General features: G+C 41.2%; 1 protein-coding gene across 5 annotated transcripts in view; it reads right to left on the bottom strand.

The window, feature by feature from the left end:
- Positions 1-49: 49 nt before the first annotated feature.
- arhgap42b (Rho GTPase activating protein 42b) overlaps positions 50-15217 on the bottom strand; it is a 55008-nt gene continuing 39840 nt past the window's right edge. The window contains exons 5-25 of one of the 5 annotated variants that reach the window (XM_019272996.2): positions 13949-14050; positions 13597-13707; positions 12241-12345; positions 11297-11426; positions 10853-10953; positions 10212-10321; positions 9555-9611; positions 7557-7635; positions 7224-7263; positions 6871-6933; positions 6609-6683; positions 5837-5921; positions 5586-5644; positions 4909-5014; positions 4497-4656; positions 4179-4329; positions 3501-3905; positions 3063-3156; positions 2078-2140; positions 1904-1983; positions 50-1079 (exon numbers count right to left, since the gene is read on the bottom strand). In XM_019272996.2, the coding sequence (XP_019128541.1) occupies positions 991-1079; positions 1904-1983; positions 2078-2140; positions 3063-3156; positions 3501-3905; positions 4179-4329; positions 4497-4656; positions 4909-5014; positions 5586-5644; positions 5837-5921; positions 6609-6683; positions 6871-6933; positions 7224-7263; positions 7557-7635; positions 9555-9611; positions 10212-10321; positions 10853-10953; positions 11297-11426; positions 12241-12345; positions 13597-13707; positions 13949-14050 (2265 nt within the window). In that variant the 3' untranslated portion in view covers positions 50-990. Of the gene's footprint in view, positions 1080-1903; positions 1984-2077; positions 2141-2999; positions 3157-3500; positions 3906-4178; positions 4330-4496; positions 4657-4908; positions 5015-5585; positions 5645-5836; positions 5922-6608; positions 6684-6870; positions 6934-7223; positions 7264-7556; positions 7636-9554; positions 9612-10211; positions 10322-10852; positions 10954-11296; positions 11427-12240; positions 12346-13596; positions 13708-13948; positions 14051-15217 lie in introns of all 5 variants that reach the window. The other 4 variants (XM_010739715.3, XM_019272994.2, XM_019272995.2 and 1 more) reach the window with 4 other exon arrangements.

The following is a 15217-nucleotide window of genomic DNA, read 5'->3' as shown; positions in this document are numbered from 1 at the left end:
CAGTTTATAATAACTGAGGGAGTGAAAGAAATTATTTTGTTCTTCTATCTTTTTTTTTCACTGAAGTGAGCTTTTTTTTTAGATAATTATGGACTTTGTACTTTTGAAATGTTGTGACAGTAACAGAAAATTAAATATTAAATGGAATCTGTAACATAATATAATCTGATACATGTTTCGTTGACATTACTAGTACACCAGTGTACCAGTGACTACAGTACCACACCAGGCATTAAAGGTGAACGCTCCACCACATGAACATAGCATTCATGACATTAAAAAAAAAAACACATTTTTACATACAGCATATATTTGAAGCGATAATTTATAGTAATAAAAAGTTAAAAAGAAGTTAATATTTTTGATTAGCATCTACAGAAGAACTCACGAGTATTAATGTACAATACAGTACCGTGTAGCTAAACAGAAAGTGCACAGCAGCAGGGAGCAGGTTCAGTGGATGAACAATGATCACAGGCCATAAACATGAAAAGTTAAGGTGCAAACCCATTATGCTTTTTTGTTCTATTAAATTCTAATAGATTAGATTTCAAATCACAGTTTGTTCGATGACGGTTACTATTGTTTATGAAGCTACAGGTCTCCGTGTTACGTTGATATAATGGGAAGGTAAAAGATAATATATTTCTGAGAATAAATCTTGTGAAATGGGATGTGACTGTTTTGTGATTCTGTAGGCGTATACTGGGATTAAAAACATCAGTGCAGTCCATGGGTTATACATTTACATCTAACATTAATCTCACACCTATTTCTTCCTAACCTCTGAATCTCTGCAGATTCCCCCTATCGTTTCACAATTCACAGAAAAGGAGGTACTTTTTTTAAAAACTTAGTTAAAGCAACTTGCCGCGCTGCTTGACATCTGCAGAAAGAGTGCAGAACATGCAGTTACCGGGAACAACCAGCCAACCGCATTGTGTATCATTGTTTTCCATGGATACCATGAAAAAGATGTTTACCAGCTTGTTAGAGGAAGACGACATAATTCTCAGGGATTAAGCCTGTTCTTCCTTCGTATGTCGCTTGGAGCCAGCCTGGCTCGACAGAGGGGTAGACTACACGAAGAGAAGAAAGAGAAACAGTGTAAGCTGATTAGAATCACTGAGCCTGTGTTTGGTTACATTATTTTTCAGAGTTAGTGAACAGCAGCAAAAAAAAAAAGCTAGAAATAAATAAAAAAAACACATTAGGCAGAAAAATAAACACTCGAGGACAACTCTAGGTCAAACTGCTCTTTAAAGTCAGTCCCTGAGGAAGATTTAAGCAGGCTTGAAAGCAGCAATGCCTTGCTTAATCACACACAGTGTAAACTATGAGAAAAAAAACAACAAGATTAATCATTGCTGAAATGCACCATTTTAAAACAGCTTTAAAAAAAATATCCTAGCAGTGATATGCTGAAAAGGAGGAGAAATGGTCTGTTAATGCAGGGAGCAATAAAAGTACTCTGCCTGCTGGTAAGTGGTAGGGAGCGTTTGTTGACGTTTTTACGTTTGGCTGCTGGCTCTGCTGGCTTCGATAACAGGGAACAGGCACCGGTGCCTTCCATCACTAGGTTACAGTGACCTGTCTGCACTGGTTGAGGGCCAAGTCATCTCTTCATGGAACAAGCAAGAGGCAATAAAATATCCCGAGGCTGTTTGGATTTTAGCAATGCACATGGGGGTGTCACGCTATGGGCAAATTATTTTATGTTTCTGCATAACACTGTGAACTAGACAAACCGTTGCTGTGCGCGGCCAATACACAACACACTGTGTGTGTGTACACTGTCCAATACTCAATCATCCCCCACGCAAGCAGGCATGTGAGCACTTCTGCAGCAAAGTAACAAGTCAGCCGAAGCGTGTAATGTTTGCCTTGTGCTGTCTCTGCTCACCATTTGAGAAGTGTGCCCCCTGGGGGAAGCTGAGCTCGTGGCTGTGCTCTGCCTCACAGGAATACATCGCCTTGGCATCTCTACAAAGACAGAAAAAAGGCAATGTCATGGCAGATTTAAAGGAGATGAGACTGGAATTATTGGATGTAGATGGTGTTAGATGTTTTACAGCACCTTCCGACTGGAACAGACTGGGCGTTAGAGGCATTTTCAAAAAGCAGTGCTCTGGCAGCAACCCTGGAAAAACAGGAAAATAAAAAGAGGTCAGTCCACTTGACTGTATCAAGGATAAAATAAACAGCTGGAACCAAAGTGTGTGGCAGAGAAAGATAAGTCCTGGGATCAGATCATCAGAATAAATAATCAATAACTCTGTAATTTATATCACTGACTATGAAATCTGCAGTGTTGCCTCAGAAATAAACAAGTCTGTCCACTTTCTCTCAGCCCAGCCAGCGTTCCTCATTGTTCAGAATGAGGTGAAAGGCGTAACGACAATACGGGAGGTTTCCTTCCTCTGGGTGGACTCAGCTCCAGCATGGCGCGGAATTGAATTAAACCATATAACAAGGCTGTACTTGACCTTGCACGTAACAACCTCAGAGTCAAGGGGACGGCGGAGCCTAGGGGCAAGCAGGGTGGGTGCCATACAAGGAAGCTACTTGAGAGACTGTGTGACTGGCTTTCTCAGACATGACAAGTCAAACAATCTATTTGTCCCGAGAGGACGGGTGCAGACTGCTGCTGGGTCACATCAACCCCAGAGCAGACAGAGCATAATTAAACCCAGCTCTCCCACCAGAGAGGAAAAGACATAAATCTCCCAACACATACTCATCTAATCTTAGAGACCTCTCAATGCTCAGTGCTCAGACGTTGGAGGAGGCTGATGACGCAGAGGGGAGAGACAGAGAAAGGGAGGAAGACTGAAAGAAATCTAGCTACTTAAACTGCTCTTAAATCGAAGCCAACTGTTTAATTGATTATTCAAAGAACAATTCCAGCGCCGTGTTTTAATGATTAAAATGTCCACAAGATGAGATTTCATAAGTGGCATTTCACTGGATTTTAAAACGAGCATTTCAAAACCCATTACACTGAGCCAGGTCTTTGGTAGCCGTTGCTGACTGAGGTGTCCATCCTGCGGCGGGTCACTTGCTTTGGTGGAAGGTCTGGGTTCTCAGCAGGCTTTAAACTCTCCTTCAGATCCAGTGTTGACAGACTTTGGACGGATCCAGAGCAGCTCCTGCGGCCTTGAAGGAGACACACAAATAATAAATTCTGTCTCTGTGTAAATGACACAAAGACACTAAAATTTTATACTGAGACAGATCACAGCACAGAAAGTAACCCCGGAGGCCTGTAGATAATATTTTAACACTGCTGTGTATATATGCTCAAGGGGTCGTTGTCTCTTTTTCAAAGTATTAAGCAGGAATAACTTATGACAACAAAACTATTCAGCTTGTGAATTTTGTCGTGAAAATGACACTTTCATGAGGTTTCCTTTCCACTTCATCACTGCAAAGGAAACAATATCAAAGATCTGATGACAGGCCAGTTAAACTGGTATTACTTTATGATTCGATTATCCTACCTTCAGATGAATGCAGTGATTTCATGGAGGGAGCAGGTGAGCGGTTCAGCAGTGGCGGCCTGAGGTTAGCGAGGCAGTGGGGGGCTTTTTTAGGGGCAGGAGACAACCTAGGTGTGATGCTGACTGAGGACAGGCTGAGAGCGTCCTCTGACTCTCCATCTGTACGCCCTGCTGCATCCTCCCTGGAGCTGGACTCTGGGCTGCTGATACATACGGCGCTCCTGGGGCCATTTGAGAGCTGTGATGGCGTTCGGCAGAGGTCCAGGAGCGATTTGTCCTTGACCTGAGCGGTGGAAGCAGTTTTGGAGCAGCTATTCTGCTCAGAGGAGTGGGAGGACAAAGACTCCATGCTGCCCATGGGGGTGCTGCTTGGACTGCTGCTAAAAGTGTCACCTATGCAGGGACCAGAGAAGAGGCATACAAGGCTCTCATTAAAACCTGCTGAGGAGTGAGGAAGAGATTTTTATAACTTTAGGACTTAACTTAATGCATTTGGAAGCATTATACTAGTTTTACATTTGAAAATATTCAGCAAATATAAGGTGAATATCTCTAGAAATGACAGAAATGTGGTCAGAGAGTGTGTGCAGATGTCTGATAGATATTAAAGACCACCAACAGGCTTTGGGAAATTGTGGTGTGATGACCTGTGGCGGTAATCACTGCTTTGGTACTCACTTTCTGCATCTGCCAGGCACAGTGTTGGGGTGTAGAGGCTGCGGGGCTTCCTGGGACCCGTGGACAGACAGATGGCCCTACTCCTCCGAGAGCCAGGCCGGCTCTGGGGTTGGGGCAGAGGTACATTTGGATCTGGAGGCTGGTGAAAGACCTGTAGGTCCAGAAAGGAGCACTGAGTACTGTGTATTTCAAACCAATACAGACCAATATTTAAATTTGTGTTTTGAAATTGTCACTCGCTATCCAAAGACAAGGTATGGTGAACTGCAACGAACAAACTAAGACTTAAAATGACAACGTCCAGTGCCAAACAATAACCTTGATGAAGTTCTCGATAAGTATCTCCACCACAATGTTCTGGAACTTGATGTTCATCATGGCGGCCACAGTTTCCTCTTGCGAGCGCATCAGCGTGGGCCCAAAGATGACACCCAGGTTGGATACGGTCATCAGGTTTGACTCACTTTGTGTGGAAACTCTGGAGGAAGAAGACAGGGGGTGTTTCTGTTGGGTGTTTCTGCTGAAACACGCACAATGCAAACCTAACCATGGTGTGACAGTTTTAGTCTTTACCAGATACTGACAGGTTTAGAGACAGTTATGAATCCATTAAGGTGTCCCTGAACTGTGAAGTCAATTTAATCAGTCTCGGCAATTTTGATCTCCTTTCATAGAGCTGTGTTTTTTTTTTTTTAAGGCTGTGTAACTGATTTGCTACAGGTACACGTACGTGACGAGGTGTTTTATTAGCAGCTCCAGCATTTCCTTGTTCCTCTCCGGCAGTTTATGAACCAAAGCATGGACAGCACACACCCTGTAGTTCTGGTCATCTGACTCTGAGGAAAGGCAAATGGATATAAAATGATCAAGAGGCTCGTATACCTGCACAGAAAACACGAAGCTGCCAATTATCGACTTTTGACACTATATCTAGAGGTGCAGAAATGAGTAAATGAGCACATATTAAAGCAATTTAACTTCTCAATTTGAAACGAGAGCTATGTGATGCATACGGAAAGAAGGCATTACATGAGATGGAAACTATTTAATGAGTTCAATCTTTACTCATTTGATTTCCCTCCTGTCAGGGCCTGGATGTAGAGCCCACGAAGCTATCTCATTTTAAATGTAGTTTAAACTCATTTCCCCGTTTAAACAGTCAGGTAGAATTTCACAATCTGTTAAAACTAATTCGACCGGGTCAAAATAAATCTAAAAATATGGAATATTCTGCCATCTTCTGACACAAACACAATTCATCCATACACGCCTTTTTATAAAAACAACATCTGACCATGCTCTGCCAACCTCAGAGTGTCTCTTTCACGTATGATAATCAAAGGAAACGGAGCGCAGTTGGTAAAATATCTATTATATTACAGCTGTGGGTAACTTTTCATAACTTACTGGCAGCCATGATAAAATCTTTGTGGAGCTTGAAGGTCATTAGAGGCTCGGAGAGACATCTGGTGAATAAAAAAGAACAGTTACTATTTATGTGAGTGAACATAGGTCTTTTGAATGCAGCCACCAGCTTTTGTGAGACACTGGCAGTGCTGAATGTGTGACTAACACCAGGGAGGTTTTGAAAGAGGCATTATGGAGGTAATGATGATTCCTGACAGCTAAAAGACACACAGCTTGTGGGGCGAGCTGACCTGAGGTAATTCTTCAGACCACTGGTGATAGTTTTGTTGTCCCACGTCTCTGGATCCAGGTCCATATCCACAGGTGCCTTGGATGCTATTGGAAACACATTTGATTTATTTTTTTTTAGCACCACGATGACTAATCTGTAAACTGACAAACAAATACATCTTGACATGACCTGACAGAATGCTTTAAATGAGCGCTAAAAACACTTTTCTTGTGTAAGGGCCGCTGAAATGTGTGTTGTCTCGCAGAGATCAACCCTCACAAGAGTCTCGCATAAATCATCCAGACACTTCCTGTTCAAATGTATGAATTGCATGCAAACTGGATTACCTTGGGTCATCTAATAAATGAAATGACAAAGTAAAATGAGGCCAGGCGGCTGTTACACCGTCACACCACAAGGAGGACCTCTTCCCTCACTCTGCAGGGTCACTTCATGCTCGCCAAAGCTCTAGATTTCACTCAAGATGGCTGTAAAAGCTGTTCATACAGTAAAATTCAAAAGCTATGGCAAGAACAAAAAACTGTCATTCAGGCATTTGGAAATGACAGAACTATTTATTTCTGTTGGTTTTGTTATGTGGCATTAAATACCGCACATATAGTGCAAAGAAATGCTCTGAGGACTTAAAAAGATTGCAATTTAAAGTTTAATAAACACTAATAATACTGTCTGTGGTCCATTTGAAAAAAAGATTTCATCAGTAATTTCAAATCATACTGAGCTATGAGTGGGAAAATGTGTTTTTTTTTTCTGATTTGAAGGCTACTCACAAAAGACTGTGGTCATCAGTTTCTGCACTTTGGAGTTGACCCCTCCGATTCTGTACAGCCCCATTGTGTTTATGCCTGCACGACAATGAAAAAAGGAAATTAAAAAAGTGGAAACAAGAAATACAGAGTGGAATATAATACCAAGGAATACAATGTGTTGTCCTGTCCACTAATGAATGAAGCACATTGTTATTCATAATCACAGCCGGGCTTTACTCCGAGTCATCCGACGAATGAAAGCTGAAAGATTTCCACGGCTCACCTCTCATCTCCACCAGGTCGATGCACTTCCTCACAAAGTTAAAGCCTGCCTCATTAAGAAATGCTGTAACACAACAGGAGAATAAAAGGTTGACATGTCAATTAGCATTGGTTAACCACACATCATGCAGGAATAATAAGCTCTCCCTTATGCTTGCGCTCTAACTAATAAGATACAACTGCTGTGCTGGAAGGCTCTTCTATGTCAGCTGAGTAGGTGTATGTCAAGAAATTGTGCTGATGAGCAGGGATAGCTATAGGTAACAAGGAATGTGTTTGATATGTGTGTGTGTTACAAAGCACACTGTATGTATTTCAATGATGAAAGGGCTTTGGGAAGATAAACACACTTACTCTCTTCCTTTTTGCTTAATATAGCTGGCAGGTTGTAAATCTAGAGAAAGCAGAAAACAAAAAAACATGATTAAGTTAAGGAACCCTCTCCCTGAAAGAAGAAGAGATTTATTCCACACAGTTTTCCCAGTGAGCGGGAAAAAGCAAAAAGCGGACTGTCCTATTATTAGCACAAGTGGACGGTGAGGTCATGCTTTCTTACAAAGGGCTTAAGCCGAACCCACCAGAAGAGGGTGCCGGTGAACACTAATTCAGTTTTGGTATTGTTTTCTTGTCAAAACATCCAGCCAGCACAAAATTAATATTTCAAAACCAAAACAGGCAGTTCCTCACCGGCTCCTTGCCATCCATGGCCTCCAGCCACAATCTTCTGTTGGACTCTGACAGTGCCTGCAGTGTCATAACGCCATGCCTGGAAATATATCAGAGAAAAGCTGTTCTCAGTCTGATCTCACTGCATCGGGCCCCCCTGAACAGACCATGTTTACATTGGCTGAGACCACTATAAAAGGACTAGTGTGACTAAAATAGTTCATGTGCAAAATGCTTGACTTCAAACTGTGCCCCCGGTTGGCTCGGTGCTTTTACATTCCACTCCCAATTAAATATTACATGTGCTTAATATTAGAGTGATACATTTTATTGCACCCGACATGCATACACCGCCACCTCATCTGTGTTATGTAGCACAGCAGTTGTTGTGTCTCATGTCTCCCTGTGCACTTCAAAGCTTGAAACTGGTCTGAGCATTATCTGTAGTTACTACACAGCACTGCTACAGGGCACAGTAACCCACTGATAACATTATGTGATGATACCGGCAAACAAAAACAAACCGCACCCAGTAGTGATAGTTAGTACTAGCATGGAGCCATGTCAAGTTGCATGTGTTGTTATTAATGTCAGCCAAATCTGTTCGTTTTACATTTAACTTCCAGGGGTGCCTCGCCATGCAGATAGTTTAGAATTCATTTGACCTGGTTTTGAGATAGTTAACTCGGATATGCCTTCACCCAAAAACATTTGTAATGAGAATCATCCACATCTCTTTCCTGTTTATCTAGTTCACAGTTCGTCAGTCTTTGTGGAAGTACTGTCGCTGCTCCAGTGAAACCTGTTGACAGTTTGGTCTGCAGATTATCCAAACATTCAATTGTTGCTGAATTTTTTGAAATAACATTTTTCATTGCTCTGAGCACAAATGAAATTCTGTTCAAATATATTTAACTGGAACATTTCACATCGTCATCCCTGGGCTAATGAGTTGAAATGCTTAATTTAGTTTGACGATTTGTCATTTAGACTTGTTTTGTTGTAACAGGTTTTGGAAGAGAAGACAATATTTTGACTGAGATGTAAAATAATCTGTACTGAAATCGTATGCTTGACTTCCACAACTGTACTTTTGGTGTGCAAGAACTATTGGGGTGCATGCAGACATTTCGGAGAAGAACATCCATCTGTTATCTAGAACCACTTATCCTCATCAGGGTCACACGGGGAGGCTGGAGAGCGAGAGGTGGGCTACACCCAGCTCATCACAGGGCTATCTTAAGAACATGGCAAATAAAATCAAACTATCTGCATGGCTAAATACCCCCTTTAGTAATGTGGGTGAACCGACCCGAATGAGGCTCTGAGATAGTTGGCCTGATTCTGGCCGGAGTATAGATGTAACAGCATGTTTTATTGTAATGAGGATGAATGGATGAGCTTGAAGCTGACTGGAGCTTGGCCCACATTGTCCTTGTGGTTGGAACAAGCACCTTGGGGCATCGCTGTTTATGATAAATGAGTTGTCCTGCAAATAAACTGCAGTTATTGTCCGTGCTCAGCAACACTCACCAAGGCTGAGTGGTACTGGCTCCTTGCTGGTGCAAAAAAAAATAATGCATAGTGATGAGCTAACTCTATATTCTAAAATAAACATCACGACGAGCTCTCATAAGGTATGACTTCAAATCAATTTAGCGACTGTTAATCAGCAGGCAGCCAGTCTGAAGGTGATTTTGTGCAACTCCTGATCATATCCAATCGTACAGCATTAAATACAAATCAGTTATGAATGCTCCAATACAGCTAAAGATATCAAAACGATTATGTGATTCTCAGAATAATATAAATCAATATGTTACTTGAGGAACTGCAGACAAGTCCAAATAATTTGTGTCTGTGTCCTTTAGCCCGTATTGACCAACAGATGTCTGATTTAGTGACGTGGTAAAGAAGGCAGGAGTAATTTATTAGAAGGCTGAGTGAATGATATGATTAGCAGCACACATGCAGCACATGCAACTGCTCTGAAAGGGCAGCATTGGTCAGTTCACATACCGGACTTTACAGAAAAACTGAAGTGGCCTGAAAAGAGTTCCACGACAGATGTCATTTCTACATTGACATGAACACAGAGAAAAGACGGAATGGGGTTTTAAAAAATAGAGTAAATATGGATGTCGTGGACATACAACAAACAAAAGCTTGGGAGAGAGAGAGAGAGAGAGGACTTGATGAACATGCAGGACACAAACAGAGCTGAAAACATCTAACACTGGTAAACAACAGGGAGTCTTTGAAGATGTTAATCAAACCTGAACAGCTCTAGCAATGCTGAGTACTCCCATGATAATCTGGGTTAATTGCCAGTATGAATTGGGTTCAATAAAAAAACTCAAGATGTATGAGACAAAACATCGCACATGCGTTTCATTAATCTTTAAATGTTAGTTGTAAAAAAAAAAAAAAAAAGGAAACTTCTGTGTGATTTTACAAATAATTCCATGTTGGTGACTTCAGCTTTGATAGACAGCTAATGTTAAACGTTGACATATAATGTCTTCCTTTAAATGCTGTCCTGACTCGTGATGACAGAGAAATCTGCTAGAGGTGGTGGTAATGGTATTATATGGCTTATTTCATGTATGTTTTTCAGTCTAATGTAAGTGCTAAGACATCTTTGGGAACGTGTAGATGATTCACAGAGACACAGACCTCTCCACCACTTCGATATCAAAGCAAAAGCGCTTGTCGATGGAATCGGTTTTCCTCCGAATGCAGGACTTGAGCTTGAACGTCTCTGGCTGGTTTAGGACAAGACCATTCTAAAAATAAAAACACACCGTACTTTAATAAACAGAAGTCTAAAAACAGTGATATGACCATCCTATTAAAAAATGCAAAACGGCAGTCAGTTCATCTAAATAATTACAACTTGGTTGTTTGAGCTGTTTGAAGTCTCACAAAGTTCTCAGTGATTTGTAAGGAGAAATTCTTGTAAATGAAATGAATCAGTTGATTGTCTTACTTACTTCCCCAGTTAAAAGTTGATTTTTATTTCACAAGTTGTTTCTTGGATTTTGTTATCAACCATTTTTGGCTGCCTCGAGTTAACAAGTTTTTGTTTTCTGTGCCCAATTCGCAGATCTGTCATCTTGACTTTTCTCTCTTTTTTCCCTCTAGGGGGGAGACGTTCTTATAAGCCTCAGGGGGCTTTCTTTGTTTTACCCACACAGATTATACTTCCTCCTTTCCTTCCTTTTCTCAGCTTTTACCATTTGTATGCACACAGAACTGAGCTAAACTAACAGAAACTAAATCAAACAATAAGAAAAGATCAACTTAAACTAATCTACCTGTTTCCCGGCTGACTTATTTTCAGTGTTGCACATGGTGAAGGTGTTGCTGCCTTTCTCATATGTGCAGTAGTGACGTGTCCAAGTGCATCCCAGAGGACCTAGGACAGAAAAATAAACACACGGGAAAATGGCAGACGGCCAAAATATTTTTCTCTGAGTCACAGAGCTTCTTCTGAAAATCTATTTTGCAATTAAATAAATCAAAAGTTGTTTATCACTGCTGATAAAACTCTACTCTCTAGTTGGGTATCTCCCCCCTTGTTCGAGAGCACATCAAAGTGAATCGGTAAACAGGATGAATTATGAGCTCTTGTGAGAGGATCCCTTCTGCAGAGGCCTGGGAGAACTTAAGACCTGTTTATGGTGATGGATGTCGAAAAATGCACTTATAAGTGGAAGGGGATGGGGGGGCTGGCTAGACGGCTGGCTACAGAGACTCACGTTTCTCCTGGACGTACAGGAAGCCTTCCATCGTCCACTGGCCTGGGGGTTTATAGTCTTGATCTGCAGACCTTATCCTCTTCATCAGCTTCTCCACTTCCTGCTTGGTGCTAACAAAGTTGTTCCGTGTCTGTGCCGAAAATGCCGGATTGGATTATAATCACATTAACAGAGGATTTTGTGTAATGGCAATTTCTCATGTCAAAAATAATAATATAATATTTTTTTTTTCCGAAACCAAGACTGAAATAAATAAAAAGGAGGACCATCAGACATCTTGACTGCTTCATATTTGTGCAGCTGCACGAGAACACCTGGGGAAAAGAATAACAGAAAACTCTGGCAAACCATTTGGAAATAGAATCTAATTCAGATATGTTTAATTTATAACAGAAGATTGCACTAGAGTTGATCCAAAATTAGGATGGAGGATCAGTTGGTAAAAGCTCCCAGGAATCCTCTTTCTGGAGTCCAAAGGGTCAGAATGAGGCCGTTTCATTTCCCCTACTGGAGAGATGCTGAGACAGTCTCACCTTCTCCAGCTCCTATTAGAGCTCTCTGCATCTGAGACATGGAGAGGGGGTTACGGAGTAGAAATTGTCAGAGCAATGGGCCTGACATTGTGGGTCAGAGAAAAAATTTGGCCCTCAGGCTACAAGTGGTGAGGTCATGGTGATAGAAGGAGGGGCCATGGCAGTAGCTGTAGTTTTACTCCTCCAGCTCTAACTTTCTTTTGACACAGTACCATTAAATGGCCTGCAGTAAACTGCCTGCAATACAACACTCTGAAAATATTGATCCTCTGTGCAGCAAAGAATCTCATTTAATCACACAGCTATCCATTTGTGAAAACTCCGCTTGTTATGTTGGGGTATGATAAGCTGCAGAATCTGATTATGTGGCTGGTTGCCTTTGTGTACAACCCCTGAGGTGTTGAGACTTACGTTCTGTAGGTTGAACTGGAGCTGCTGTTTGTATGGCTCGAATTCATGAGCCAGCTCATATCCTTCATGGTAGAATGTAAACAAGCCCTGAAGAAATGCCAGGAGCTGGAGAGAGAGAATATTTAAGGGTAATTTACTGAATTAATAGACAATATAGAGTCTGATTACAAATCCACACCACAGGGCACGTTTTAAAAAGGTGCATTGCAAAATAAAACGCCCGTTGCGAGCATTAAAAACAATAATCCCTGTTATAATCACACAATTATCATCTAGTCTTTTTAAAACATAGAAAATCTGGTCTGTAGTGATTTTTTTCATCCATGGATTTAATTATAATCCTGTTGCCTAAAAAGTAAACAATTGTGCTAAAACTATGAGTATAATGTACATATTACATTGTCAATTCAAATCTAATTAACTTCTTATTAAACAGAACTGTACTATGCAAAAAAAAAAGAATTAACAAACCTGACAAAACTGAATATTTTATGTCTAAGCCAAAGAAGGAAAGTTTCACAAAGTTGCAGCTCTTTATGGTCGACGGATAGTGATCTGATTTTCTGTTTAACGCACAAACATCCTTAACCATTGTGTGTGGGGAAAAGAAAAAGCACTGGCAGTATTGTTGGAGGAAAAAACTGATCTCATCTCTAGCATGGAGGGTCCTACAAACATAGAGCTGCTCTCGTTCAAGTCCTCAGACACAACCACTGATTTTATTTCGAGGATGAGGCTTGCCATATCAAAATGTTCAAGGATGAACAATCTTATCTGTGCCCAGATTCATCACAGGCAAGGTTGAGCCCTGTCATTTCTCCCACCGCTACCTGGAGATTTACATTTCTGGCCTGGCATTCTGGGTGACCTGCCAGTGAATGTAAACAGATGTGAGTGCGGGCTTTTAAAAGCCACTTAGCTCCCATCTCACGTTCCCAGACATTTAACACCTAAAGAACTTAATGCTGGCGTGGTAACTTCTCCGTTAAAGACGTTAGAATTGACACTGAGGTGGAGGCCTTGTTTTGTTTGACAAGAAACACTTCTATCTAATTTTGCTCACTCCTTTTCTTAAATGGATGGACTATATAACTGAGAATTTGTGATGCAGACGGCATATATACCTGTGAGAGATGTATAATTGAGCCTGTCTTTACTCAGGAAGGGACAACAGACATTTAAAAGCCACTTTCATTAGCAGTGAGTACAAAGAACGTGTGCTATTTTGAGTACACGCCACTTAAACTAATCCTTTACTGTAACTACATATATAGAGAAAAAAGGCAAAGCAATCTTCTTCATGCATTCATCACTAACTGAGCACAGAAATATGGAAAACTGATTGACTTGTCTTACCGGCTCAACAAACTCAAATTTCTTTTTTTCTTGCACTTCCTGTATTTTGAAAACGTACTCGAGGGACGCGTCATAAAAGAGATGTCTCTCCTTATCAATCTGCGTGTCAGCCTGAGGATGAGCAAACAAATCAGGGTTAGTGCCGTAACAAAGACAGGGGGGGGGGGGGGGGGTCAGACACTGTGTGGACAGAGAGTTAATGCTTACATCACCACCTGGAAACAGTGTGTGCTTAAAGAAGTAATGGGCAAACAAGGGGTGCTTTATTTTTAGGAGACACTCAGACGAACCATAAAACAGCATTATTCAAAGACATGTTGGGGATCAAACTGAAATTTGTTTTGGTTCTTACCTCCTGGAGATATGCTTCCTTCTTTTTGGATGACAGGTTGAGGTGTCTCTCAAGCAGGGAGTAGTATTTCTCTGTTTCCTTATCGAATTTCTTCTTACCCTCCTGAAAAAAAAACAAGGTCCACAAAACAAAAAAGAAAAGGCTTAAACATTACCCAAAACGTGTCATGCATTCCTGATGTGGATGTGTATGATTGAACTGCCACTAGGTGGAGGTGTCACTACATTTACACAAGGCATTTGCCACATGTCATTTAGAAAGGTCCTCGATTATTACAGGTCATAAAAGTGGCATATGACCATGTAATGACAAGTGGACAATGTCGGCGTGGTCAATAAGGGCTGTGTATTATCAATAGGGCTTCTGAGAAATATACGCTATTATTCTCACAGCAGGAGACAAGTTCACAGCAAAATACATAATACTGTAAATCATCAATAGCATGATGCATTTGGCACTGTGGCAGGCAGGGCTGGCTGGATGCTGTTTGCATTTTCCTTCCTGGTTACGCTCCACCTTGCAAAGACAAGTCAAGCTCTGTAGTCACGAGTGCCAAGATTTAGACAGAGTATCCCAGAAGGCTCCGAGGAAGGAACAGGAAATGGGCTCTTCATGCCAGATGCCCATCTATAAAGCATATGGACTAAGAGATTGAACATTTCACCCAAAAAAAAAAAAAAGATTCACTTCGCGGACCCTAATCAAACTCTGCCCGAGCAGAGAGAACCTGTCTGTGTGTGCGACGGCATTCGAGTGTCTCATCTCCGAGTCTGACCTCTAAACTGAGTTTTGCCCACTTAATGCCCATCTCGCTATGCAAACATTCATAAAGGGGTGAGAGGAGGGACCCGAATAAAGTGTGAGGAAATGGCTAATGTAACCAGATCCAGCTTGTTTGTTTTCATTCCCATGGCCCTGAAATTTAGCAAGTCTAATCTAGTAGCTACTGATATGACCTAGAACAGTGTTCTGCCTCAGCAACCGCCCCACAGCAGTTAAGCACACTGGAGGAATTTACCACAAGATACAGTAACCCCTGCTACATAACGGTTACAAGTACAGCACGAAAAAAAAAAAAAATCAATAGATAATTTCATATCGTAGCTTCTTATTTCCATCTTTCCTGTCATGTCTGACCCAGGAATGATCTTCTTCAGGAAGAAAATCAATTGTTTATACGCTCATGAGTTGGAAACAAAGAGAAACAGGTGGATAAAATAAAGAAAAATAAAAGATATGATTAAATATGATGTCACGCTGACAGGACAT

The sequence above is a fragment of the Larimichthys crocea genome, chromosome VII (genome assembly GCF_000972845.2).
Source record: "Larimichthys crocea isolate SSNF chromosome VII, L_crocea_2.0, whole genome shotgun sequence".
Taxonomy (NCBI): domain Eukaryota; kingdom Metazoa; phylum Chordata; class Actinopteri; family Sciaenidae; genus Larimichthys; species Larimichthys crocea.
The sequence above is the reverse complement of the archived record's forward strand: the minus strand, read 5'-3'. Positions and strand labels throughout refer to the sequence as shown.